A 26,506-nucleotide genomic window follows, 5' to 3' on the forward strand; every position below is an offset into this window, starting at 1 on the left:
CGTCACAATACGTGACGAAATTATCCACGACACTAACTCTAAGGAATTTGTCGGCTTTGGCGTTTTTATAAAGTAGCCCCACCATCTGACTCGGTTATTTGAGCAACTTGGTGTTTCTGTAGTCGCAGATCTGACTGGATGAATGGATACCCTTACAAAAGAAATGATCCGGCCCACACCAGACCACCACGGAAAATGGCGACTGTGAAATAGATGGAAGACGAAAGTAAGAAATCGTTAAATGCAGCCTTTCGGTAGTCTTCAGCTGTCATCCAAGCCGCTCAGAGGTAATGCTTGTTTGTTTATTATCGTGTTATCCGTGTTTCATTAGCAACCATCGAGGGGATGATTGTCATTAGCCTCAGTTTAGCCTGAGGAATAGGTTTTGGTGTGGAACAGCCTTAATGGAATGGTCTGCAGCTCCTGCAAGCAGCATCCAACAACACAGCGTGACACAACTGTCAAAGAAATGCTCTTATACCGCAACTAAACAGAGCTGTTAAAGCTCCGATTGATTCTGGAAGTAGATACATTTAGTCATACATCGCAGCTTTCGTTGGTAGCATGATACTGAACTCCTGTACTGAAAGTTTCAGCTCTGCAAAATCCACCACCGCCTCATAAAAAGCCCTTTGCCATGTCCATCGGTTTGAACATTCAGTACTGCCATGTAAATGTGACAAACACCTTCATCTGCCAAAACCCTACTCAGTTGGTATGACACTTTTATTGCCCTTCATATCCTAGAGCTCTCACTCCCTCGACCTTGTAGTTTCATAAACAGCCACAATTAACCATTGAACTCAATTATGATTTGCATTTAGCTTTATACGCTGTAAATGGTTATTAGACTAATTCGTCATATAGGTGACTTGCATATAACAGCAGATTTGATGAAATAACATTATTTAGCAGCATGAAAAATATACTTTAAAAAAAATTAAGATTATTTGTTACTTGTTTTTTTTGTCTGAAAACAAAATGTTTACTAAAACAAAGAAATGCAGAAAACATACATAAAGCTTAAAAGCTAAAATATTGTTAAAAAAAATTTCATCAAAATTGCGAACTCATAACAATTAAGTCTTGATTGATTATCGCAGTTAGCATTAGGGATGCACCGATTGCAGTTTTTTGACCGGTCGCTGATTCTGATTTTGGCCAATACCAATTTTTTTTTTGTCTGAAGTGTCGCTAAATATAGCACGAAAGTTGCTGAGTTGGTAAGATTGGATATTGTTAACTGTAAATGTACCGACCTGAGATGGCGGGTTGGTCTGTCAGTCAAACTTTTCTCACAGCAGAGCAGAAGAGGACAGTGGTTAAATTTTACACCTTTGGAGAGGTGGATGAGATTGACTTCATATGTAAGTATTGGCCAATCACTGATATCTCAAAATTTTAAAAATCAGCGCTGATGAATTTTGAATGAATTTTAGCGCTACATAACCTAAAACCTTTGGAGTTAACTCTAGTGACTGATTTGATAATAGCATCGTCTTGACTAAAGAGTAATAAGAAATCATGCAATTTTCATCCTGGTTGGCCCTGACTAAAAAAATTCAATCTTTATCCAAAATTGGAAAGTACATAATCCTTAATTGTCACTTGTTTGGGAAACAATAACACTTGTTATTCTAAAAGCTATATTGCTATGAGAATAAAACTTATCAAGCTACTTTCATAACCAGAGGAACAACAGATCAAAGAAAATGATCTTCTACAATATATTGAAACATGTATGCGGTTCAACTTAGAGAGTGAGAGAGCGCAAGACTTTCAACACATAGCTAATCACATTAATGTCGCTTAATTTTATCCTTTTAAATTTTCGAACTACTCTCCCACTAGGAACAGCCCTATAATACAACCATAGAGCGAGATGTACTAAAACAGCAGCAACACAATTACAAAAACTGGACACTGGTAACAGTTAATGGTACTGTATCATAAAATGTTTACTGTGTTCCTTCATATCTTCACTTAAAGTATTCAATTGCCCAAAAAATTTACTGCTGTTTTTGCTATTGATCAATGTCATATTTGAGTTTATTTGAACCTTCCACCTTTAAAGTTGCAAAACATACACAGAATTTACAATTTCCACAATCATACCAAAATTTTACGTATTAACACTAGAATTACTCATTTCCGTTCCTTAATTGCCGAATGTCACTAAAAAGCTTCCAATTTCAAATGAGAAGATTTCAGTTCACGTACAATGATGAGCCAGATGGGCTACAATGCAACATCTCCCTAACACACTCAAATGACCTCCCTGCACCCAATAAAAAGCATACCATTAGCTCCAGGGAAAACAACATCACATCAGGAAATGCGCAGTTATGGTGACACAAGATTCCGTGGCAGTGTGTGTCACTTGATAGAGCTGTCCTACTTGCTCCTGATGCTGCTACTTGGTTGGGGTGTTACTGTAGAGTGTGGATCACACTCTCCATGTCCTTAAGATGGGATGTCATATCCAAGAAATTGACATAGCCCAAACGCCCTGGTTCTTAACTACTGTGGATGGTCACTGATCCTTGGTGGTAAAAGCTACAATGAACTTTTGAATTGACTTGCCTTTTCCAAGGTACGTGGGAACTTTGACACACTGCTGTTGGAAGTATGTTTGGTATTACGTCATATCTACCACCTAAAGACATTTAAAGGACTACTTGGACAACTGGAACAGCTCATTACCAGTTACTAGTAACAGGCTTTTACTCCTCAGCTGTTTTTTTTATTATCTACATTTCTGTTTCTTTTGAATGGGAGCACGTTTGCCTTTGGTTCCTTTCTGGAATAGTATCCAGCAGTCTGCAGACAATGGACTTGCTTAGCCAGTGTTATGGTCAGGAATGCCCTTGACTTGCGCTACCACTACGCACTATTTTACAAGATTGATTGATAACCATTCTACAAAGTTCTACAAAACACATTCTTGGGCAATAGAGGAATTCAAGGCAGGAATTCTTTTTGCCTTTTCCACAATAACAACTGAGAAAACAATTCAGTTTTCCATTTAAGGTAGATGTAGCACTGCATACTGTATATCCATAGTTCTTCTTAACATAAAAACGTCTAAAGACTTAACCATTTTCTCCCGTTAGGAAAAAGTACACAAATTTTGCTGTTATTTGAAAAGTTGATAGCATTGATAGCAGTGTAAAATGTAGATTAACTGCAACTCATTTGTATTACAATATTTACCAATATCATGGCATGGTTTTCTTATATTGTTGAGCCCTAGTAAACATCGGATTATTTTTGTTTAAACTCATTGAAAACTGATCTTGGAATGACTATTTCAAGTTTCAACCATCCCCAATTCCTACATGGTATGCAACACATTTGACAATGTACAGCTTTGGTGACAAAAGATTCCATGACAATGACTGTACCTACATCACATTAGATACAGACTAATGTACCTAACATTGATCTCACCACCCAATGAGATCAATGTTTTGATCTCATTGGGTGGTGACCACAGAGTCTTGAGCATTCCATAGCCTGAAACCTCTGGTCATCAATGGCAGCAAACCTTCTGCTGTAAATGTTGCGGTGCACTTTGCAATTTTCTTTCCTTTTCTGAGTTAAGTGGAAGATTCTATGCCGAGAGTGGTAGGTATGATAAAAGGTTGCAGTGTTTTCAGCTATTTTTCACAGCTGACATATTGTGCCTCTTGTCCAAGGAATTTTCTTTAAGGTGCAGAGGGTACTGCCAGTACCCATATGACTTTATGCGATCACCCTACATTGTGTGGGCCTGGCCTCACAATTGCATGCTTTCAGGTTCTGTTTTTGTGTTGTCAAAATTAAGTTATCAATTACCGTAAACGTCTGCCCATTCGTGGTCAAGTATTCACAAATTTACGTATCTGCACATTTTTCTGGAATATGGCTCCAAATTGTTCACGGAAACCTGCCCACGGGTGGATTGTTTTGTAGAGCATATCTCAACTATTCAAAACAAAATGTTGCATGGAAAGCAACATTTTCCATGCAGCATTTTGCACCCAATCCAGAAGCATGATTTGTTTTTCTTGTCACTGATTGTCTGTACCCCAAGAGCAGTGATTAGGAACACCATATCATCTTCTGTGGTAGTGCTAAGACTGCTTCCACTGTCTATGTTAATCCCTATCATGGTATATGTTCTGTTTGAACCATTAAAATAGGCAGTCATAAGAGTTTCTAGGGGGACCTCGAGAATTTTAGCTATTTTTAGCCGTATTTTAGCTGTGTTAAAATACGGCTAAGACTTGGATAAGTCTTATCCAAGCAGAAGACTTTGATAAGTCTTCTGCTTATCCAAGATCAGGATGTGGTAACAGGTCCAAGAGGGAAACCCAGACATCCCTCTTACTGGGGACACTCTTCAGCTCACTCTTGGGGATCCCAAGCTATTCTTAAGTCAGATGGAAAATATAGTGCCTCTAGTGAGTTCTGGGTCTTCCCAGGGGTCTCTTCCTACCTCCAAGGGTTTTCCGATCATTTGAGCTTTGATGACAAGCTCAAATTGTCACCATAAGACAATTTATGCGTCTTATGTCACCATAAGATGCAATCTTATAAGCTTAGCACTACCGCAGCATCTAATGTCCACAGTCATGTGGCAAGAAAAAATAATAGTAGCCCTATATTGGCTGCTTTGTAAATGCCAACCAGAAGAGTATCAAGTAGCATTGCTTATAGAGATTTTAGCTTCCTAAACTGCATTTTCTTTTGAGTATTTTAGTGGTACTCTACAAAAGGCAAATTTTCCACTAATAATTTGAACTTGCGCTCCATAAAAAAAAATCCATGGATAGGTGAATCTGCTAATGCTGAACCACGAATAGGTGGGGATCCACTGTAATTTTAATTTCTAATAAAAAAAAACTGACTGATTTGTTTCTGTTTGTATGCTTGCAAATGTTAATGAGTTTACCTGAAATTCAAAAATGTATTTCATCTACCTGTTATTATTGTAATCTGAATAAGCGTTTCTTTTGTCTTCCAGGTCATGGCCATGGAGGTGTCATGTCTGACAGGTGTTGATGAAGAGGAAAAAGATGCTGATTCTGAAATTCAGTCCCTCATGCTGCTGCAACCTGTGACAATGGCACAAGATTCGGCCTCTTGCACCGATTCTTTTGACACGCCATCTTTGCATCAAAACAATGTCCTAGATGTTCTGTCCAGCTCGGATATGTTGTCTCCAATCGGTTTGGCAAATGGACCCTCTTTGCACCAGGCTACTCAAGCTCATGAACTTCACTGCATTACCTCCGAAAAAGACGAGGAAAAGAGCATCACCCAGCTAAAGACTGTGCAGGAAATAGACAGTCCTGGAATTTGGGGATTCGACACAGAATCAGCAGAGAATTCATTGGACGATTTCAGCAGTGCCAGTGACCTCAACTGGGACCCTCACAAAGAGTTTATGCAGTTTCTTTTGGAGAACCACAATGATTCCCCTGCAGAGGAGCCGAAAGAGGAAGTTGGTCTTGCCAACAGTCAAAGGAGAAGGAAGAGGAAGATGGACATGGTGGTAATGGTGGATCCTTCAGAAGATCTATACCCGCATCTAAGCCCCAAAACATCTGAGAAATCATCTGATGCTGAAGGCTACGTAGACTCCGGTCATGTTAGAGACATCACTAAACCACAGAAGCTGTCCACGCCACAGTCATCTACAGCAGATATAGTACCTAAGTACCCAAATGGAACAGTAAAGGTCATTAAGCAAATTCTGTACAAAACACCTGCAAGAAGTTCACATGGGAATAACATAAATGATAAACATTCAACACTAAAAGGGCGGCTGAAAGTGAATTCTCATTCACAGGGGAGACCATTGCCGTTCCCTTGCTCAAAATGTAATCTGGTGTTCAAGAAGGAGCATCGCTTGTTTAATCATATGAAGTCTCACAATGACCCTCCCAGTTATCCAGCAAAGCCCTTTATATGCAGAGAATGTGGCAAATGTTTCAAACAGAGCAATTCACTAATTGACCACATGTCCACCCATGAGAAGAAAACGAGGCTCATGGAAGAAGAAAGAGATGCAATTGACAAGAAAAAAGAAGACGCAAAGTTATTCTGCCCTCAGTGTCCATTCGGTACAAGCTGCCCAGACTCTTTTGTTCAGCACGCAAAAACTCATGAAAAAGACAAAAGAAGGTTTAAATGTGACAAATGCAGTTACAGAACCGTGACTGACCACGATCTTAGGAGACATAGCGTTATGCACCACACAGTTATTAGAGTTAGAAAAAGAGTGCGGAGGGATGATAATGATATGTACCCTTGCGAAATTTGTTCCTATAAAGCTTTTGGCAAGCAAGTTTTTGTGAATCACTTAATCCTTCGTCATCAAATGTCTTTTGAGGAATACACAAGAGCACAGAAAGAGGAGACAAATGCACAACAATCCAGGGAACGCAAGTCACCTGGGCGTAAAACTCAATTCGAAGATGCAGAGTTTACGTCAAAAATATCAGTTGAAGACGTACCCGACGAGTCCGGTGGAATTTCTGACCTGTTCAAAAATAGCAAGTTTAAGCGAGATCCCAAGTCTCAGTTGACAGAATCAAAGCTTGACAAATCGATTAACGTTCTCTTGTCTCGTCAGAACCATAGAATGACGGGCGACGAGCAAAGGGATGAAAGCAATAACTCTAGCACAAATGATTATGATTCCAAAAAGGACAAAGACTGTTGTGACGAGTCACAAGAAATGACGTCGGTCAAGGTTGAAGAGCCTGCTGGACCACAACATAGTCCTAACTTTAACCTGGAGCACTCACCAGTCAAAAAGTCTCAGTCTAAACGAAAAATGTCCACCCCATATCGCAACACCTCCGACCAAGACTCATGTTTCATTTTACCAAAACCTTCGCCTAGTCCTAAGAAGGTTAGCTCAGAAGATGTGTCAGACCATGATGAAAATGACATTTTCCCGGTCAAAGAGTCCGAAGCCAATGGTAATCATTTTAGCGATGTGATCAAAAAAGAAAAGAAACACATAATATACACATACAGTAGGAGGATGTCCATGAGAGGTGCTCTACAGGCGTCGAAAAAGCTGTTTGAGAAAATCAAGACTGAAGAACAGGAACAGAATGAGGTTGAAATCAAAGAAGAATGCATTGAAACCGAAGTATTTCAAGAAACATTCGAGGCCCACCAAATCCCATTGGGGGAATCACCCTCAGACGATTTGTCAGAGGCAGAAATGGACACTAAGAAGTGTCCGTACTGCCCTGCTGTTTTTGAGTCAGGAATTGGACTGTCCAATCATGTGCGTGGACATCTTCACAGGGTTAGAGTGAGCTACGATTCACAGCATGGTGGGTCTCCACAAGAGGTGGGTTATCAGGACAAAAGACCACGAATCCGGCGGAAGAATTCAACATTACGGCGACTGAAAAAAGGTATTTGTGCATGTCTTTTTATTAAATAAAAAAATATGAAGTCAAACAGTTTGTTGTAACAATGTTAAACAAGTAAATGGGAAATAACCACACTGAGCAGCAGTAAGAGACACAGTGAGAAGAGAGGAAGAATGTATTGAGCGAAAAGGCAAAGAAGGATGATTTGATTTCAAATTTAGTGGAATTTTGCAATAATTTGCTGCTAACAAGGTGTACTTTCATGTGAAAGCTAGTGATAAACTTGTTTAAATTAAAAGAAAAAAGAGAATTTTGCTGCGTTTATTTCTTGACTTACCTCCAGCTGGTCAGTCAAGAATGTTGGGGTCTTACCCTGAGAATAAATGAATCTTATGCTTTACCAAAACCCAGTTCTGTTGGGAGCAGCTAGCATGTCCAACAGCAAAAAGTGACGTGACATCATCATTTCCTGTAAAAAAATAAAGTTCAGTTTTTGTGGTTATGTTTTATTCCTGCATTTGGATGTGCGATGAATGTCCTTGGTCACATATTTTTAAAGGTTTTATTGAGTGCAGTGGCCTTTATTTGAAAGCGTTCAGAAAGGAAAGTGGGTGATGAAAGAGGTGAAAGACATGCGGCAAATGTCACCAGGCAGGGATTCGAACCTGTCCTCAACGCGGCCCCCAATTGCTTCATGTGGGCTATGCTTTGCCCCTGCGCCTCTACAGCATCCCTGGTCACCATTTGTTTAGTTTTCTACGCAGGCCAAAGAGTTTGTACTAAATTATTTCATGCATTTCTTTCCAGCTTATGGAGTAACTGTAATGAAGAAATTCCACCGTCTTGGACTGTCATCATAGATTGGTTATGCTATCTATGATGAGCCATGATTAATGATTAGAGACAATATTCAAAGTTGTCTTGGTGGTGCAGGTGGAAAAGCCAATGAATAATTCTACCATCAGTCAATACGAGACTGGATTCAACTGGGGTCTGAAGAAGACATTGTGTTTTTGTGGAATCATTAAGGCTTTCTCTAGCTAGCACAGCCATTTTTCTCTCCAGAAAGTTACCTAGAACCCACATGTCATAGTCAAAGTATTACTTTGTTATAGTGTATCTGTAATAAATGCTAAATTTCTATTCTTAGCACATGCTAGTAGTAGTATCCAAGCCACAACATTAAGATAATGTTTTCACATTTGCCTTCTTTTCTCCCTACAGCACTACAGGAAGATTCAGATTCCGAAACTGTGAGGACCATTCACTCTTGTCCATTATGTGGGGACTCATTTGACAACAGAACTGGACAGTCCAACCACATACGAGGTCATCTGAAAAAGCTCGGAAGGAACTTTTCTACAAAGACCAAATCCCCGTTAATTTTACTCCGTGAGCTGATGCGCGACAAGAAGGAGTGCCAGCGGGCCTTTCAGATTCTGGGAAAAAGACGAAACCATTTCCAGTACGGTGCTTTGCCAAAGCTGCCCATCGTCAATCGCTTCGCCTCTTCTCAGATGGGATTCCCAAAAAGTCACTCTGTTCCAAACCATTGCACTGATGCCAAACCACTGATCCCCTTTTCTTTAGCGGAGGGCAAATCTGAAAGCGGGCAACTAGAAAAGCTGGATGTTAAGACGTCCCTCTCAGGCACGACCGCCTTGATTGGGATCCTGAAAAAGAGGAAGTGTCAGGAAGATGCAAGACAAAAGGGATCCTCTCAGATGTCAAGAAACGGTTTACCAGTTTCGTCGAATCCTGAGGAATGTTCAGGATCAAAAGTTGTATCTTCACTGCCAAACTCAGTACCTGGTGGTAAGTAACTCAAACAGAAGTAAATGGGTTAGAGGGAAAATGAATTTATTCTTATTCAAAATGTATTATTGTAGAAGAAAAGATTTGTTAGCGATATTACCACCATTGATTATTTTTGTTGAAGTAAGGCGTCATCAACATAAAGGAGCAGTTTCCTGAGCACTGATCATCAGAATGGGATCAAAACATCTTTATATTCCAATCAAAATGTATTTATTTAAAAAGCACATGCACATTAATGGATATTAGTAACATGTGATGTAAATTTGCTGACTTTAGCAAGACTGCTAATTTTCATCTGCTCTCCATTAGCAGATAACCCAATGGGTTAAAGAGAGTAAAATCTCTTAGCGCAATACAGGTAATGCGCCTTGTTATTCACAAGGCACATTTAAAAGAACGTGTAGCCAAAGCGCTGTTACAATACCGAAATAGATCAAAGACACAAATAAAAGAAAACAATGAAAGCTAAATGAAATGTACCACAGTCTGTAGTAAAATAGAAACTGAAACAAATCATGTTACTCTTCAAAAGCCACTGAAATTAGTGTTTTTAAGAGAGACTTGAAGCCTGTTTAATATGTAATGGCAGCTTGTTTTTGTAGTTTTGGAGCTTCAGCCTAGTTTTAGCCACCAGAAGCTGATCTTAGGGCCTGTGGTGAAACATAAGGCTGAAGCAGGTCAGAGAGGCACAGAGGAGCTCTGATCACCACGTATGTTAAAGTGTCATGTTCACAAAGGGGAAAAATCAGATCAATATGTCTTTATATGGAACCGTCTAAATAGAAAATAGCACAAAGATTCATAAAACAACAAAAATTCTCAACATTTGAAACAACAAAAAACAAATTTACTAGCATGATTTCTTTATTAGTCTGACCCGCTTTAGCTGGGGGAAGGGAGAGGTTATATTACACCACCTGGAAGTTGTAAACTGATCTTTTTTTCTTTCTTTTTTTCAAACCTGAAAACAGAATATAAAATAACTTTTACATTCAGTTGTGACGTTACAATTTGCCCCAAACAAATCAAGAATGCTCAGAATTATTCCAGATATCTCAAGCTCGATTGTTTATTGTTTATTCAAGTCTAATACAATACAGAAAGTTGGAGACAGAAATTTGAAAAATGTAAAAACAAATTAAATCAAGTTCAAACACTATAACCTCTGTGTTCTACCAGAAATGCAGACGACTCTACTGCAGGTCATTTCATTTAATCAGACCAGCAGTGGGAAAATGTTCAGCTTATGTAACAACTGCATCAAATGCTTGGAGGTCTGCAAGGACACAGACCAGGTTCTCCACTGACCAGAGGAGTTAGCCTCCAGAGCTGTTACTGTCGCAGACAGACAGACAAAAAAAACACACACATTGAAATGGTCAATTTTAGTGTGGTGGATTTCAAATTAAAAGCACTGTTAAATAGCAGATGGCTTGTTTCCAGTGATTCTCATGCATCACTGCCCACTGAAGTGGGCACCGCAGATGAAATACACACCGCCCTTTATTCAACCAAACCGGTGCTTGTTAGCGGCTGTGCTGGTTGCTGAGGAACCGAGGGAAGAAGTTTGAATCTTTTTCTATTTTCTTTTTTTTTCTCCAGGCTTTCAGTCTGATCTCGGGTCAAATCTATCAGGCTGTCAAAGGAAAACCACTACATTAAATTTACCAGAGACGGTAAAGAATAAACAAAAGTAAAAGAGGATTTGGAGAATTTAGACTTGTTTGCCAAGTTTTCCTTAACAAATGATCCTGAAGCCAGGCACCTTTTTTTTCAATAAACATGCACTGTTCTACAGGCAACCGTCCAGTCAAAGGCAATAACACTTTAACTGTCCTTAAAAGTGTTTGTATGAACTGCTATTAATATTTTTGAATTGAGAGGGATTGAAGCTGAGGTATGTAACTTTTATAAAAAAAAATTTTTTACATATTTGTTAAAGCTATCAGTATTTTGTGACGATATGAGACAGATAAACTGTGAAAAAAAATCTAGCTCCTCCTCCAACAACCAATCGGAGAGAGAGTGAGGGGCTTACCGCTGTCAATCACTTCATGTACTTGCTTCTGAATGTGTATTAATGGCAGAGAAACAACTCACCGTTCCAAGAAAACTGTTTCTCCACCGCCACTAGTGGCCATGCTAATTAGCCTTAGCATTCATGGCAGGTTGTGGTTTGATGAACTAGCTGTATAGTAACAGAGAGCAAGGCATAGTGTGTGAGCAGTGCTTACACAAACATGATTGACAGTGCTAAGACCCTCCTCCTGGCTGTGATTGGTCGTGTCTGACCAAGCGAAGTATTTATGAAGTTAACACATGGGGAAGGCAGAGGAGCTGTTTTTTTTTTTTTTTTTTTTTTTTACAGATTATTTGTCTCACACAAATTAGTGACAGATTTAGCAAATATAAAAAAAAATAAAAGTTATGTGCCACAGCTTTAAGTGTCAGACATCCACTTTTGACTTGATTCCCTTTGACTATACCAGATGTTCACTGCTCATAACCATTTCAATTCCCTCCCTACAGTGGCCATGGAGAACCAACAAATGGACTATAATTTCACTTTTAAATCATAAAGTGTTGTAAAGTGTTGAATACTGATGATTTTGTCTTTTCTTTCTTAAACCAATAAATTGAACTTATTTTCTACTACACTACAGTACGGCATCGTCAGCATAAAGTAGTAGAATGAGATGGAAACCTCCACAAACCATGTTTTAAAAATGTTCAACAATGTTTTGCTTGTCATTTGTGCCTTTTTACAGAAAAGGGTGAATTCAATAGGAAAGTGTGCATCCACTGTAATGCAACTTTCCACAGTGGAGTTAGCCTGTCCAATCACCTTCGGGCTTTTGCAAAAAGACAACAGATTGCCTTACTGGAAGGGACCAGTAAGTTCAGCTTTAAACATGACTTCATTTACATTTCTAACTAACTTACTGTGTGCCCACCTCACACAATAAGTCATCTTTGCACATTTTGAATGTATTTTGAATGTATCTGTATTTGATCCATACTGCCTCACCCCAACAATGTTTAAAGATAGCATACACCACAAACTCAGCAATATCAGTTTTTAAATACTTTTAGTTGTTTTAAAAAAATGTTTTTAGAAAACAGCAGTGGTGGATCCTAAAACGCTAATCAGAAACATTAGTTCCGCCAATGCTTAAGTGCTACACCATTGTGACATTTAGCTGAACCTTACATTAAAGCGCTAACCTCAATTCAAGGTATATCTTCCTTTGAAAGACTATGACCCTTGAAGAATTCTCACCAACACAGATGTAAAACTCTTTTCAACTGAAAGTTTACAGAACAGCCAAGCAAGTTGGCACTTTAGAAATTATTTGTTTAACTTGGAAAAACCTCAGTCGCTAAAGTTAGCAGAAGCGCTAAACAAAAAAAATTTTGTGGAACTGGAGAACAGAGTTCACTTTTAATCCAGTAGGAGAGAGCTCCACGGTTCAGACTTTTTTTTACCTTCATTTTTCAATCTGACATGACACAGCCATGTTTTATAGATGAAATTGCCCCAGAGACATACAGTTTTAAAGGTTCTGTGAAGAATGTCTTCTTGAAGTCAGAACCAGGATGTTACAAAACTCTAAAGTAAAAGAGAACCAGTCTAGCCAGACTAGAAGTGGTGTGACAACAACTGAGGCAACTTAAGTTGACTCGACGTGAAGCCCAGCAGCAGGGTTATGAACAACCTGCGAGTAGCCACCCAAAGATTGGGCATGACTGTCTAACTTTAAACAAAGTTTAAGTAAATGTTCTTAATAGAAGATTTAAATGGCATCACATTTCTGCCAAAAACCCAGAGGAGCAGATTAAGCAATCACAATAGTGCATATCATCACCTTCTTAAAGTAATAACATTTTTTGCTAAAAGTGTGGGGGGCTTTGCCTATAACATCTTTTAGAAAGAACAAGGTGATTTTTTTGTGTGTGCCAAAATCACTTGCAAAAAATATAAATAAAAATGGCTGAGGCCATTGTTGTAGAAAGGTGACACTATATTAATTTTCCTCAAACAAGGAAGCAGGAGCTCAGATCCAGACAGAGATGTGTGAGCAAACAATGTGTGAAATGTGTGCATCAAAGCTCCACCATCGACTGATTGTTATAGTGTTCATTCATAGCAAGGCTGCGCTGTAATCTGACCCATCACTCTGTGGGTTTAACTGGAATTCTTGTCTTGCAGCAATTCAGTGTAAAGCGGTCAGGACGCGTTCAAGGCCCGGTTTGAAGAAGAAGACACTGCCCTTAGCCCAGAGTCCAGAGGAGATGTACAGGCTCACCTGCAGGCAAGTTTGTTCTGCCTTTTCAAAAGCTCTGCTGTATGACGGCATATTGGGGCCATTGTTAATGGAAAAGGAAAAAAAACAACAAAAAACTCCGTAAATAATTTCTGAGCTCCAAAAGTCAAAAATTAGCTAGATTAAGCTCAGAAATTTTTCAAAAGTTGAAGATTTTGGACTTTGGAAACGCAAAACTTTGGAAATTTTTAAGTGAAATTCCTGAGATTGAGCTCAAAATTTCTGAGCTTAAAATCTAGCATCTTAAAATCTAGCAGATTTTTAGCTCAGGAATATATTTTTTTTTTCTAGAGAATTTCTGACCTCAACATTTCCTTATTTTCTTGAAAAATTCTGATATCTCAAAATTTCCAAGTTTTTGTAGCAAACTTTTGGAGCTCAGAATTTTATTTTATTTTATTAATTAAGAAGATTTCTTCGATCTCATGATTTGAGTTTTTCTAGCAAGTTTTCAACTTTTGAAATATACGTTTTTGTTGAAAATTTCATAGATCTCAGTGTTCTTGTTTTTTAAAGCAAATGTCCCCTTTTTTCTAGGAAATTTCTGAGATTAGTCTAAATATTTCAGAGGTTTGTTCTAACACATTTTTGACTCTTGGAACTCGTAAGTATATTTTTTTAGGTGATTTCTGAGATCTCAAAATTTTCTTGTTTTGCACATTTTCAACTTTCGGAGTTCATAACTTTAGTTTTTCTAGAATAGATTTTTGTAGCGTCATTTTGTAGTTCAGAAATATCTGGGTTTTTTTGTAGAAAATTTCTGAGATCTTGCGATTTGAGTTTTTCTAGCAGATGTTCAACTTCTGAAGCTCAGAAATATACTTGTTTTTTCTAGAAAAACTCAGATTAAGCTAAAAATGTTTTAGTTATTTTAGAGGAGAAATCTACTTCTCTTTTGTTTGCCATCTACAATGACCTCAACTCTCCATGCTCTTGGACGTTAAGCTGTTTTCCTGGAGTAAAGAAGAATTCACCGACTGCCTTATGTTCCTCTCCAAAGGTTCTGTGACCTCGTCTTCCAGGGTCCGCTGTCAGTCCAGGAGGACTGGATCAAACATTTACAGAGACACATTATGAACACTGGTGTCCCTCGCACTGGGCTCGGCATGGCTGAGGTCACCTCGCTGTCCACAAACCCCCCCACCCTGAAGACGGACGAAGACGGCTGTTCGCCGGTCGCCAATGTTGCCTCATGAGGCCAAAGGGGACCTTTTTCTAGATTTCACTAGATTGTATGTACGTGTACATTGGATGTTTGTTCACTTACTTTTGTTTTTAAAGTCAATGAAATAATGGCCAAAAGGACAACGCAGCCCCAATGTTTTAGACATTGCGCCTGTTTGAACATTTTGGACAGATGAGAAAATATTATTTTGGAATATTGTTACCTTCGTCTCTTTTTACATGGTCCATTTATGAGGAATTAAATTCCAAATGGATAAGACTCTTATTATTTTATGCAGTAATGTAGTATTGGATCCATTTCTAAAGAAGACAACTTATACCTCAGACTTTTCATGGTTTTAGTCCGTTTTAGTCCAGATCCGGGAGCGGTCCTCTTAGAAAACACGTTTTTCTTTTTCGCATCGCAACACAACCCAGTCAACACACGACCCAGTCAACACACTCTTATCAGGCCAGAGTTTAGAGCGATGACACTTTTTTTTTTTTACTTCAAGTGCAAAAAAAAAAAAAAAAGAGAAAAAAAGTCTGCAACCTTTTATAATACGAATAGTGTTTTATAAAATTTCAGTAACTGCATTGTTTTTAACTAAATACAGTAAAATCTGAAAGTAGGTGAGAAAAAAAACGCCCTAATGCGCACAAACCACGCAGTTCATGTCCTTCGTTCATGTTACCTATATTTAATGTTTCAATATACTGTTTTGAAATAATTTAATTTGAAATGTACTATATCACAGATACAATGCGTAAACATTTGTGTTGTTCTAAATAATAAAAAAAAAACAGGAAAACTGACTTTTTCTAATCATTTCTGTTATGAATAAATAAAGAAAATGTAGAAAAATGACAGTATTTTATTGAGATTATGACATGTGGAAGTGATATTGATGGTTTGACATTCTGTCGAGTTGAGTGTTCTTCAGCTAAGGAGATCCTTAACCATGGAGTGATTTCATTCAAACGGGCAGGCTCCCTGAAACAACAGCAGTTCAGTTGTTAGATTTAGTACAGTACTGATGACATGAACATCATTATGTGTCTGTGATCCATACAGGACCCTTCAAAAAAGCTGCCAAGTTTCATCACAGCTGAATAAACTGAAACGTACTTCCGACTTATTCTTTTATCCCGTAAAGCATTTCTGTTCTCACACTTTGCAATGTTGAGGCTAAGGAGATCTACTGTATATTATTAAAGACTTATAAATTAAGAAGTTTATTATTTTTACTCCAGGGTAAAAAATAAATTACAATCTAAAAACTAAATTTTTCAGATTGTGTGTGCAATCATGTGTGCTAGGTTTTTATATCCTTTTGTGGGCCTGTTTCTGTCTACAATGTGGGCCTGTGGGGACCAGAGCTCCTTATGGGGACATTTTCTTGGTCCCCCATGAGGGGAAATACCGTCTTTGGATTAGGGGTTTGGTATGTGATGTTACGGTTCGGGTTAGGCTGTAGAAAATGAATGCAAGTCAATGTTAAGTCCCCACAAGACACGAAAACACAACTGTGTGTGTATAATGGGGAGGGCTGCTCTGTGAGGCAGAAGCCTGGAAACTTCAGCTCTGAGGAGCTGCACCTTGAAGGCGGAGCTACGTCTGCCTGGGCGTTTTGCACAGCTGAATGGTTGCCATGGAGATTGAAGAATTTCTCAAACATATATGAAAGAATCAAGGCAACACTCCCGGTATTTTTTTGATAAGGGAGTAATAATGTAACCTAAGGTAAAACTCAAAAGTCAATTTTACATATATTTTATAAATATTTTCAATTCTGCCCCTCTAATAAGCTGGGCTGGTCTAAATACCTTCAGGAAGAGTTCAAACTGCGGCTGCAGCTTCTTAAGCATGGCTTCTGCTTTGCTGAGGCAGGAAAGTCTCTGCTGAACTTCAAACCCCTGATGGGGGAAACAAAATAATCAGCCAATGGAAAATCTTGGAGACGTTGAAACCTGATGGTGTTGCTGGATGTGTCGGCAGGGGCTGGTCAGTCAGTCAGCAGCCTCACCTTGGTGTTGGTCAGGTGTTCCAGTGAGGAGACGTGGGCCTGCACTTCGGCTGCAGATGTGGACACGTGAACCTTACAGGCCGCACAGTGAAGCATTTCCACCTTCGTCATGTGGTGGTTCTCCTGCAGACCTGGGGACGCCGACAACCACAACCAGCTGGAGTAAGAGCGGGCCGGCCAGGTCTCATTCCTGACAGCAGTAACATGTTTACCTGGAAGTGCTTCTTCCTCTACCGCTCGGCTACAGTGCTGGCTTTTGTACACCATAATTTCCTATTGGGAGAAAAATACCTCCTACTAATCAGATTTTGTTTTTATTTTTATTTAAAACAGATATTTCAAAACTATGGTTATTTAACATGACTAATCAGATTTTGTTTAACCATGGATGTTTTCTCACCTGTAGAAATGCTATTGCCATATCGTCGTAGCTGCTGCTGCGCTGGATGTGCTCCAGAGTGTCCCAGTGGGTTCGGCTGTCCAGATGTTCCTCCAGCTCCTGAGCGTTGGACAGCTCTACGTCACAGAGGTCACAGGTGATGGGACACCTGGAACACACATGTTAAACCAGCAGGGTATCCCCAACACAGTTCCTCACAGAAATTCAGGTAAAAATCAGCAAATTCTGGCACTAATGCATAATTGTAAGTTTAATGAAAATGTTTCGCAAAAAATAAATAATAAAAACAGTCAGACCCATTGGGGTTTAACTCTCCTGTGGTCTTAAGAGACTGGACCCACTGGACCCAGCAAGCTTTTGTGCGGGGGCTCAGAGTACGAGGTTTGTTCCGAGTGTGTGGTTTTGGGAACTGACGGTCTAAAGCAGTGGTCCCCAAACTTTTTCCTGAGGGCCACATAACTTTTCCCTTCTCTTGTGGGGGGTCAGTTTGTAACAGAAAATGTGTTACACGTTTATCACATGCGCTGCCAGAAATTGTTGAGAGGGGGGAGGAGGGTTGAAGGATGAAACTGTTCGGGGGGGGTTCACGTTTCTCGATTGATTTTTACCCAGAAAGCACATGGGCAAAAACCGTTAGTGAAACGGTCACTGGGACTGACTAGTATATATTCCATTGAGGGAAAGTAACTAACATATTAATTCCTCATATGTTAACATAAAGGCTTGTTTTGAAGTATAAGCTGCTACTTACAGGCTTCGAAGAATTCAACCGTTCATAACAAACACGTATGTTCATCTGCTCTACCGCTAGCAAACAACCGTACTGATTAAATAACATAAAAGTCAAGCAGTTCCCTAAAAGTCCAACAGATGGCAGCAATGCGCCATGCAAAACAAAACACCCACAGTTTACAGGGCACACTTCCTGCTATTTTTCCTGGGGAAAAATCCACATATAAAGAAAAAGAAAAATCCACATATATACCGGAAAATACAATATATGAAAAGAAATCTGAATGCTCTCTGGTATTGTTCAGGGGGCCGGACCAAATGTGGAGGCGGGCCGTAGTTTGGGGACCACTGGTCTAAAGGGAAAACCTCCCACCTCACCCTGAATGCTCCTCCTCCTGAGCATTCAGGGTTAACTGATTCTAATCCCACTTGCAGGTAGCAGCATTTCTCATTTCTACTCCGTCTTACTTAATGTCAAGGTATAGTCTGTGATTAATATGGAAAGTAACAAAAATTTAGCTATTTAAAGGGGCAGTATTTTCTAGGCATATATTGCCATTTTATAGTGCAATGAATTAAGTTAACTTCAGTTGCTAGAGGGAAAAAAAAGCTGTATATATTAAAATTTCACCTTGTTATTTAATACCTTGAATTTGGGCTTCTGTCTCTTTAAAAACTCCTGCTCTTTCTGAAACTCTTACTTCAGGTCATCACAAAATGACTCCTCTATTAATCCTTTAACAGCGTTTTTACCAGTGTTACAGTGTTACACTGGGAAGTAGCTTTGTATAATGAGCCCAGCAGGTGTTTGCTAATGGCTGCGGGCTAGTCTGAAGGAGCCAAGTGTGGGAGTCATGCGGGAGGGCATGAAGCTTGGAAACTGCGGCTCAGAGAGGAGCTGCGACTCAAAGGTGGAGCTAGGTCCACGCAGGCATTTTGCACAGCTGAATGGCTGCCATGGAGATTAAGGGATTTCTCAAACAGTTATTAAAAGTATGTTTTTGATTAGGAATTAAACATAATATTAACTTTTTCCTGTGAGGGCCACACAACGTTTTCCTTCTCTGGTCGGGGGCCGGAGTCAGTTTGTAACAGAAAAGTGTGACGATTGCAGGAGTGCCTAAATGTAAAAATATATTGTTTTCCAGAAAGCACAATCAAATAACATTCTCTGGGTTCTTCACAGAACAAAAGTCAGGAAATAAACAATAACATTATTAATGAAATAAATAATAACCAAATAACCCTCTCTGGGTTCTTCACAGAAAAAATCCAGGAAGGATTATAGTCCGTATTTTCCGAACTATGAGCCATATAAGCCACAACCTCAAAGTTTTTTTTTTTTTTTTTTAAACCAGTAAACATACACATATAAGCTGCAGATATCTCTGCCACTCCAGGTTTTCCACAACGATGCAGCAGCTGCAGAGGGGGGCCGACACCCAAAATTTGAGTCATAACAGGTCAATTGAATATCACATTTATTACGGTTGAAAAAGAAAAAGTTGCCAAGATTAGATTTAAAAGAACTTATTACGGTAGTTTCCGAACGGTAACTGTAACAGTAAAAGTACTGATCCTTCGTGTTGCTACTAGCATGTGCTAAATCAGTGGTCCCCAACCTTTTTATTACCGCGGACCGGTCAAGACTTGGAAATTTGGACTTGGGGGCTGGGGGGGAGATGAACAGTCGGATAAGGCTTCTGCATGTTGGTGTTCCCACTAAATACTGAATATGCCCTATTTGGGTTGTCTTGGCCCTTTTATCACAGCCTGTGGGGTTTTCCCTGATTGGGAACGACCGAACTACAACACAACCTGTTGAATGTGACGGGTAGCCAATCAAAAAGTGCAGTGACGTTAAGAACAGAGGGGAATCCCAAACTGACATATCGCACAACTGAGAGTCCGGTGGATAACGGAGATATGTGGAAATGTTTATTATTAAATCTAAAGGTCATTATTATGTTTATTCAGTTAAAAATGTTAACTATGAAAAAACATATTCACCTCCAAATCATAGTGCAGCAAATAGAGCGGCTGCTCCCGTCGTTTTTTATCCACAGCCCTTTCTTTTTGTTACGTCTTTTATTTCTTAAAATGACTCCACAAACTATCACTATTGCTTCTGCATCGTCATCAGTGTTTGGTTATTCTAAATTCCCGCAATGTTGGGGGGTTTTACTGGATTATCCTCTGGAATCGGGATGTTCGTGACTGGAATCGGTTCCTGCCTTGTGGCTGAACACGAACCGATCGAACCTGTTGTACTTTTATCAGCTCTGTGGTCACCGAGGTTTGGAGAATCGGCCGACAATTCTCAATTTTTGCCGTCTAAACCAGACTTAAGACTCACAAGCTCTACTCCTCTCCTCTTGACCACTCCACAAACACTCTGACTCTGGTCGCTATGGTAACGTTTATATATCCCTTCAAAATAATATACAGAAGCGCCACAAAAATGAACATTTTGCTTTCGTGAAAATTTTAATTCACGATAATGACTAACGGGAGCCCTGAGCTTGTTTTTCGGCAACGAGACGGTCCCATCTGAAAGTGATGAGAGACAATGACACCCGAGCTGTGTTGCTTGAGCACAGAGTGCTTGGTCTCTATGTGGCAAAACAGCTTAAAGCTTGGTCGCCACATGTCACGCAGAGCGGGCTTGTAATGTGGGACTCACCTACCGGTCTGGGATAAATCCATTCTCCTGTCTTTTCTCTGGGCCTTTTCCTCTTTGCAAAGAAACTTTCCAAAGACATCTGATCTGTTTCTTACTCATTTTCTTGCTTGTGGACTCAGTGTTGGCGCGCAAGTAACCGAGACTTCCAATGATTCACTTCCTTATAAAGGAAGTGAATCATTGGAGCCACCAACCCCCTGGTGGTTGAAGAAAAATCCACATATAAACGGCTCATAGTCCAGAAAATACGGTGAATGAAAAAAAAATCTGAATGCTCTCTGGTATTGTTCAGGGAGCTGGACCAAATGTGGAGGCAGGCTGGATCCGGCCCGCGGGCCGTAGTTTGGGTACCACTGCTTTAAAGAATAAAAATCTGTTATTTTTTCTCATCTTTTTTCTTTGTAGGTTTTGGAATGAGCGGGAAAACAACCTTTGGATGATGCCAGACTGATACAACCACAGTGATAAGTTTGTATCACTTTCCTGTTTTATTGTTCTCATTTAATACACAGTTAACAGCAGGGAAGTCCAAATGCTCCGATAGGCCACATTCCTGCAGGGAACTGGAGAATCCAATGTGGGAAAAGTCAGAGACAAAAAAGAGAATGAACTCCAGGAAGGAGGCACTTAAAGCTATAGGGATGAATGTGCAAACAGCAATGCGTTGGAGCGTTATTTCCTGTTTGTTACAATCAAGGTTGCTGGCAGACAGAGGCTTCAGCAATCAAATAATCATCTATTCTTTCTAGTTTTTCAAAATAGGTCTGTTCATGGAGTAAAATAAGAACTCATGTCTAAACAACATAAAACCTCTTGTATTGTGGAAGAAAATGTAAAAACGGATCCATGCAAACTTTACAAAGCACTGAAACCTTTAAATAAAATCCACTACACGTCCAGAGTAATCTGATTAGGGACTCTCATCTGAATGCAACCTAATCTCAGCACTTTTTCTCAGCCAGCTGTTCTGTTTCTGGAGGTGTTCTGGTCAGAAGAGACCAAACTAGAACTTTTTGGTCCACATAGAAACAGGCTGTGTGTGGCAGAATGCTTAGGGAGGGTTTATGGACAGATCCAGGATGAAAGGGTAGTGGTCTGCTTTTGAGCAGAACAATAATTTCCATCACCACCTCCAAGTGTTTAAATGGCCTAGTTAAAGTCCAGAACTAAAACCAGTTGAGAATTCAAGATGTTTTCCCTCAGCTATTTCATAAAGACCAAGGAGGAAAATCTCAAATCTATCGATGTGCAAAACTGACCTGCAACTGGAGCAAACAAACAGAACACTTAATTTGTGAAAAGAACAAAATCTAAACCATTAAGCTTCTTCAACTCCAGCATAACAGACCAGGGGTCTGCAACCTCAGGCTGCAGAGCCACAAATGGTTCTTTGGACCTTCCATAAAGATCTGGGGGGTTTTGGGTTTTTTTTGCCATGGATGCACAACAGAAATCAAAATTTTTAGATCTATTTTTTGTCTTTAGATTGAAAACACTTTAAAAAGAACACAAATTTCCACTAATAACATCTCAGAAGAAAATGCATCTTTTCTTTTTTCTATTTCTAAGTTTCGCATTTTTCTTTATTTCCCCAACATAAAAATAGAAATAAGACAGCAACTCTTTAGAAATGACAACAAAATTCTTATGGTAGATATTTACCATTTTTTCCAACAGATCCTGGTTAAAGGCAAACCTTTGTAGGTCTAACACATGATATCCCAATCAGATGAATGGAGGTTTGTGGTAGTTTTTTTTGTGGAAATTTTGTGTTTTGGGTACTGTGTTTTCCGCGCTATAAGGCGCACCGGATTATAAGGCGCACCTTCAATGAATGACCTATTTCAAAACTTTTTTCATATATAAGGCACACCGCATTATAAGGCGCATAGAAAGACGCTACAGTTAGGGTTGCCACCCGTCCCGTACAAATGTGGATGTGTAATAATAAAGAAGTGGTCCCCGAGTACCTTATATAGTAGGTTGCCCCAGTCATTGTTTCACTCACAGTGTTGGTGTTGCGATATTGTGCCCAACTGCTTTCTGGGTAACACACACCAACCGACATGCTGCCACCGCAGTCTCTGCCTCTCTTCCCCGCCCCACCCCCCCCCCTCGGTCGGCGAGCAGAGCTTTCCGCTACTGGGCCGGGGCATGGCCGGACAATGGTCACCCTTCTCCATTCGCGCACAGCATGTTCGTGGAGAACGTGATGCTAAATGATCTGCAGACGACCTGATTATCAGGTCGGTAGGTAGATAGGTCAGTAAAACTTTATTAACAAACCAGAATTATGACAACTATCCCAGCATGCACCGCGCGCTTCTTCTTCTACGGGCAAAATGAAGTCGGTGGCTGCTTACCATAGTTGCTAGACCTGTTGTGGCTCAATATTGGTCCATATATAAGGCACACCGGATTATAAGGCGCACTGTCGGCTTTTGAGGAAATCGAAGGTTTTTAGGTGCACCTAATAGTGCGGAAAATACGGTAGTTTTAGAGCAAACAGCTTCAATGATGACATGAACCTGCCTGGTGCTTACTTGTTTAGTTTAGCATTTTCCTCTTTAGTCCTCATGAGCTTCGGAGGCGCTGCTTCTTGGTCCAGTCCTGTTCAGACACATCACATGCAAACACAAAAAGTCATTACAAGCAATAAAGTTTTTTTCATGAAGGATGCAATTAATTATTTTAGTAGTTATTTAATTATTGTGAGAATCAGGTAAAAAGATTAACATATTCCGATGTTTTTCATCAAACAACGCAAACAATTTATTCCCTTTTATGAAAAGGAAAATCAAAACATATTTTGTCTAAAATGCAACAACAGCATTTTTTTAGTGAACTATTACTCATTTGTAATAAAAACTGCATCTGCTGCCAAATAAATCCTTCTAACATCAACATGGTATTTCTGCTTGACTTAACATCAACACAGTGTAATGATTCATTTTGGATCAACTGATAATTGGATATCTATAGGCGCTAAATAAGAGATATTGTCTTTTACAGAATGAACTGTGATAGGCTGAAACTCCGGCACTTGCAGAATAAGATTTTTTTTATCTTAAATGCAAAATGTAAACATTTTTCTGTTTAGGCTGAATTGCTGATCTGCGTTGTTCTTTGAGCAAATGGCCTTTTTTGAGTCTGTAGCGATTAATTGATTAACAAACTAGTTGATTATTTCAAAAATTGATTCTAATCATATCAGCTTTATTTTTCATATAATTATTTTTGGACTCATGTGCAAAGAGCTAACGCGTTCACCTCTTTCTACATATCCCAGCTGTTGATGGTCTCGCTTTAACCGAGATGGAGACACCCTGAGGGGGGCGGTCATCTACAGAGAGAAAAGACCAACGTGTTATTACAGCATGAAACACACACTCTTTAAGATAAGAATACATGTTTACATTTAAAAAAAGATCCCGAAAAAAAAAAAACACGCTCTGTGAAACTTTTAGAAAACGTTGAGCGCTACCTCTCTTGGATAATCAGGAAGAGGTTTTCTCTCCCCTCCGTTGGTCCTCAGTCCCCTGAAGGACTCGGGGATAGCCTGGGAGGAAGAGCCATGACTCAGTCTGTCAGGACTATGGATTCTTGCCTCCAAGTGTCCAGTTGGGAATTCATAACCCGGACGGTCCAGTAGTTTACTGTCTGGGCTGTAAGCCCGGCTTTTAGCCAGAACGTGCCCTGGACTCAGATCTCGGCTGTCTGTGGGTCTGGCTGTCTGTGGAACCGTCCGTCTTTCAAGTGGACGGTTCGCCGCCGTTGACGACTCCCAGCGCCTGGCGTCTCTATCTGGAGACGGGCGCTTGCATCTCTGGCTGCTGTCCTGAACAGCAAGGGGCAGCTGTGGCATTTCAGGCTCAGAATCTGACGACAGAGGGTTGTTGGGGTCATAAAGCTCAGTCCTACGAGTGACAGGAGGAGAAACTGTGAGAGTAGCTTCTAGGAGCAACCGAATTTTAACCACCAGGTGAATGGAAAAGGCTTCAGCAACAGAAACAAAATGGATGCTCTGATGCAACGATTGAAGCACAGAAGACTCGCCTTGGAAAAACATTCAACACAATTTGAATGAGTGCTGTTCTCCTCACCTCGTTTCAGAACTTGAACTTTTGTCCTCAGATTTCTCATTCTGTTTATCAATCGGCTGGAAGGAGGATTTCCATTTGTCAACAGAAGCATCTGCTGCAAAATGCAAAACAAACCTTAAAAAAAAGCTATTCTATAAAAACTGTCATGTGTCACTTCTTTTCTAGTCCTGCTGCAAAGCTAACAATGAGATTGAGGCTGCTTTTCATGCTGTGAATTACTGTCTTCAAAAATATATGAACACTTTTGCATTAAAAAGAAATTAAATGAGTAAATTGACATTTCACTTTATTATTTAAAAAATCATAAGAGGTGTTGCCTTATGGGAATTTTTTTTATTTTCTCCTTTATGTCTTATTGTTACCCCCCAACCTTATATTTTGAATAGCCTAGGCTGGGTGTCCTAAATCTTTTAAATGTTAAAATTTGTATGCATTTGAATTTACTTCAAAATAATAATTTCTCAATATATGAGACAACAGCCATGATAATGTTTAGTTTAGTCCTACCCTAATGACCGGAAAGAGTGAATGTACCAAGAATTACCTTCAACGTTTTGGGGCTGGGTCTTGGAAGCCATGTCAGGTGTTCCTGAAATTCGCTTCATAGCTTCTATAAAATGCTGGGGGACTCTGGAAAAGGACAGTAAATACATAAGACTGAGCCTCAGGGTGCTAGGCAGAAATAACCTAACAGAAATAGGGACGGAAGCTAAGCTAGCGCGGCTAGTTTTGATTTAGCTGTACACCAAAACAAAAGAACAAAAATGGTTAAGGAGAAACGTTTATTCTGAGCCTTACAACAAGCACCCAGCACTGATATCAAGTAAAAAAATTCTGGGGGCTGGAAAGAAAAGGCCAGTGTTTACAGGAAAAGAAAGCGCGCACCCATTAGCACGTTAGCTAAACAAATCCCAGAAGACTGAACAGAGCTAATAGTTTGCAAACCTTGGAGCTGGAGCCGGTTTGAACCCCAACGCTGGTGGTGGAAACCTAACGGGTTCAAACGGATTTTTCTGCATGCGTCTCATTATTCCTGTAAAAATAAATTGTCGGTGTGTTATATCAGAAAAGGGTGTCTATGAAATAAGTCTCGCTCGCTAACAAACTGTTGTTATACGGCATAGTCACCGACAGGTGGCTGCAAAACCCAAGCTTGATTCTGCGCCGTGCAAATCATAACCAGACAATCTGTGCTGGCGGTTGTGGAGTGACCTCAGACTAAACGCCAGGTGACATTTCTAATACAAATCCAACCACAAGAAGAATAGAATAGAATAGAATAGAATAGAATAGAATAGAATAGAATAATAAGGCACAACAAACTGTTCCACAAAACAAGAAAAAAAAAAAACACCAGCATATTATATATGAAAATGTAAAAAAAATATGTAAGAAAGATGTACCCATTTACAGTTCTAAAAGGGAATAGGTTAGTAATAGTGGTGTTGGGGGAGACAGCAGTCAAAAGAGCCAAACGGTACTTTGACAAATGAGACTCTTCAGGACAGACATTTAATTTAGTGACTGTTTATAAAGTATGTGGTTTCTCTTAAACTTGTCCTTTATCAAAAATATTAATAGGGAGGTGTGTTTAGGTCTATCAATGGATGAGAGAAAGTAATTAAAACTATTGCCATAATTCATTATTCCACCCTGAAAAGGAAGGGTATAATAAATGATGTATTTGAACCTTAAGTTAATATACTAATGAGGATTCTGACTAGCTTTGTAAACAGTTAATTACTTTCATCTGGAAATGTGAACTAAATCCTAACCGGTTTGATTTGGACATGCATTCATATTTGATTCCAACCTGGGGTCTTTCAAGGACAGGTAAATAATGACTTCTTTCTCAGAAAGGTAATCTGAAAT

At 39.5% G+C, this 26,506-nt stretch overlaps 2 protein-coding genes across 4 annotated transcripts; one reads left to right on the top strand and one right to left on the bottom strand.

The window, feature by feature from the left end:
- The first annotated feature begins 1 nt into the window (after window position 1).
- znf644a (zinc finger protein 644a) lies at window positions 2-15,975 on the top strand. Its single transcript, XM_008433360.3, has 6 exons — window positions 2-287; window positions 5,009-7,424; window positions 8,607-9,197; window positions 11,969-12,094; window positions 13,411-13,513; window positions 14,526-15,975. Exons 2-6 carry the CDS (start codon window positions 5,012-5,014, stop codon window positions 14,719-14,721), a joined length of 3,429 nt encoding a protein of 1,142 aa, XP_008431582.1. The 5' UTR covers window positions 2-287; window positions 5,009-5,011; the 3' UTR covers window positions 14,722-15,975.
- On the bottom strand, window positions 15,547-25,883 carry LOC103479112 (uncharacterized). 3 transcript variants are annotated; one of them, XM_081598055.1, is made up of 12 exons: window positions 25,763-25,883; window positions 25,580-25,667; window positions 25,179-25,264; window positions 24,635-24,725; window positions 24,016-24,448; window positions 23,802-23,874; window positions 23,075-23,141; window positions 17,117-17,264; window positions 16,929-16,989; window positions 16,717-16,847; window positions 16,517-16,606; window positions 15,547-15,683 (listed from the first exon to the last, which is right to left on the bottom strand). In XM_081598055.1, exons 1-12 carry the CDS (start codon window positions 25,809-25,811, stop codon window positions 15,663-15,665), a joined length of 1,338 nt encoding a protein of 445 aa, XP_081454181.1. In that variant the 5' UTR covers window positions 25,812-25,883; the 3' UTR covers window positions 15,547-15,662. The 3 variants fall into 3 exon arrangements, with proteins under 3 accessions (XP_081454181.1, XP_081454180.1, XP_081454182.1); XM_081598054.1 differs by having other exon boundaries at window positions 24,635-24,728; window positions 25,763-25,881; XM_081598056.1 differs by having other exon boundaries at window positions 24,635-24,728; window positions 25,752-25,881.
- Window positions 25,884-26,506: the final 623 nt, after the last annotated feature.

The sequence above is a fragment of the Poecilia reticulata genome, chromosome 17, assembly GCF_904066995.2.
Source record: "Poecilia reticulata chromosome 17, P_reticulata-male-v2, whole genome shotgun sequence".
Taxonomy (NCBI): domain Eukaryota; kingdom Metazoa; phylum Chordata; class Actinopteri; order Cyprinodontiformes; family Poeciliidae; genus Poecilia; species Poecilia reticulata.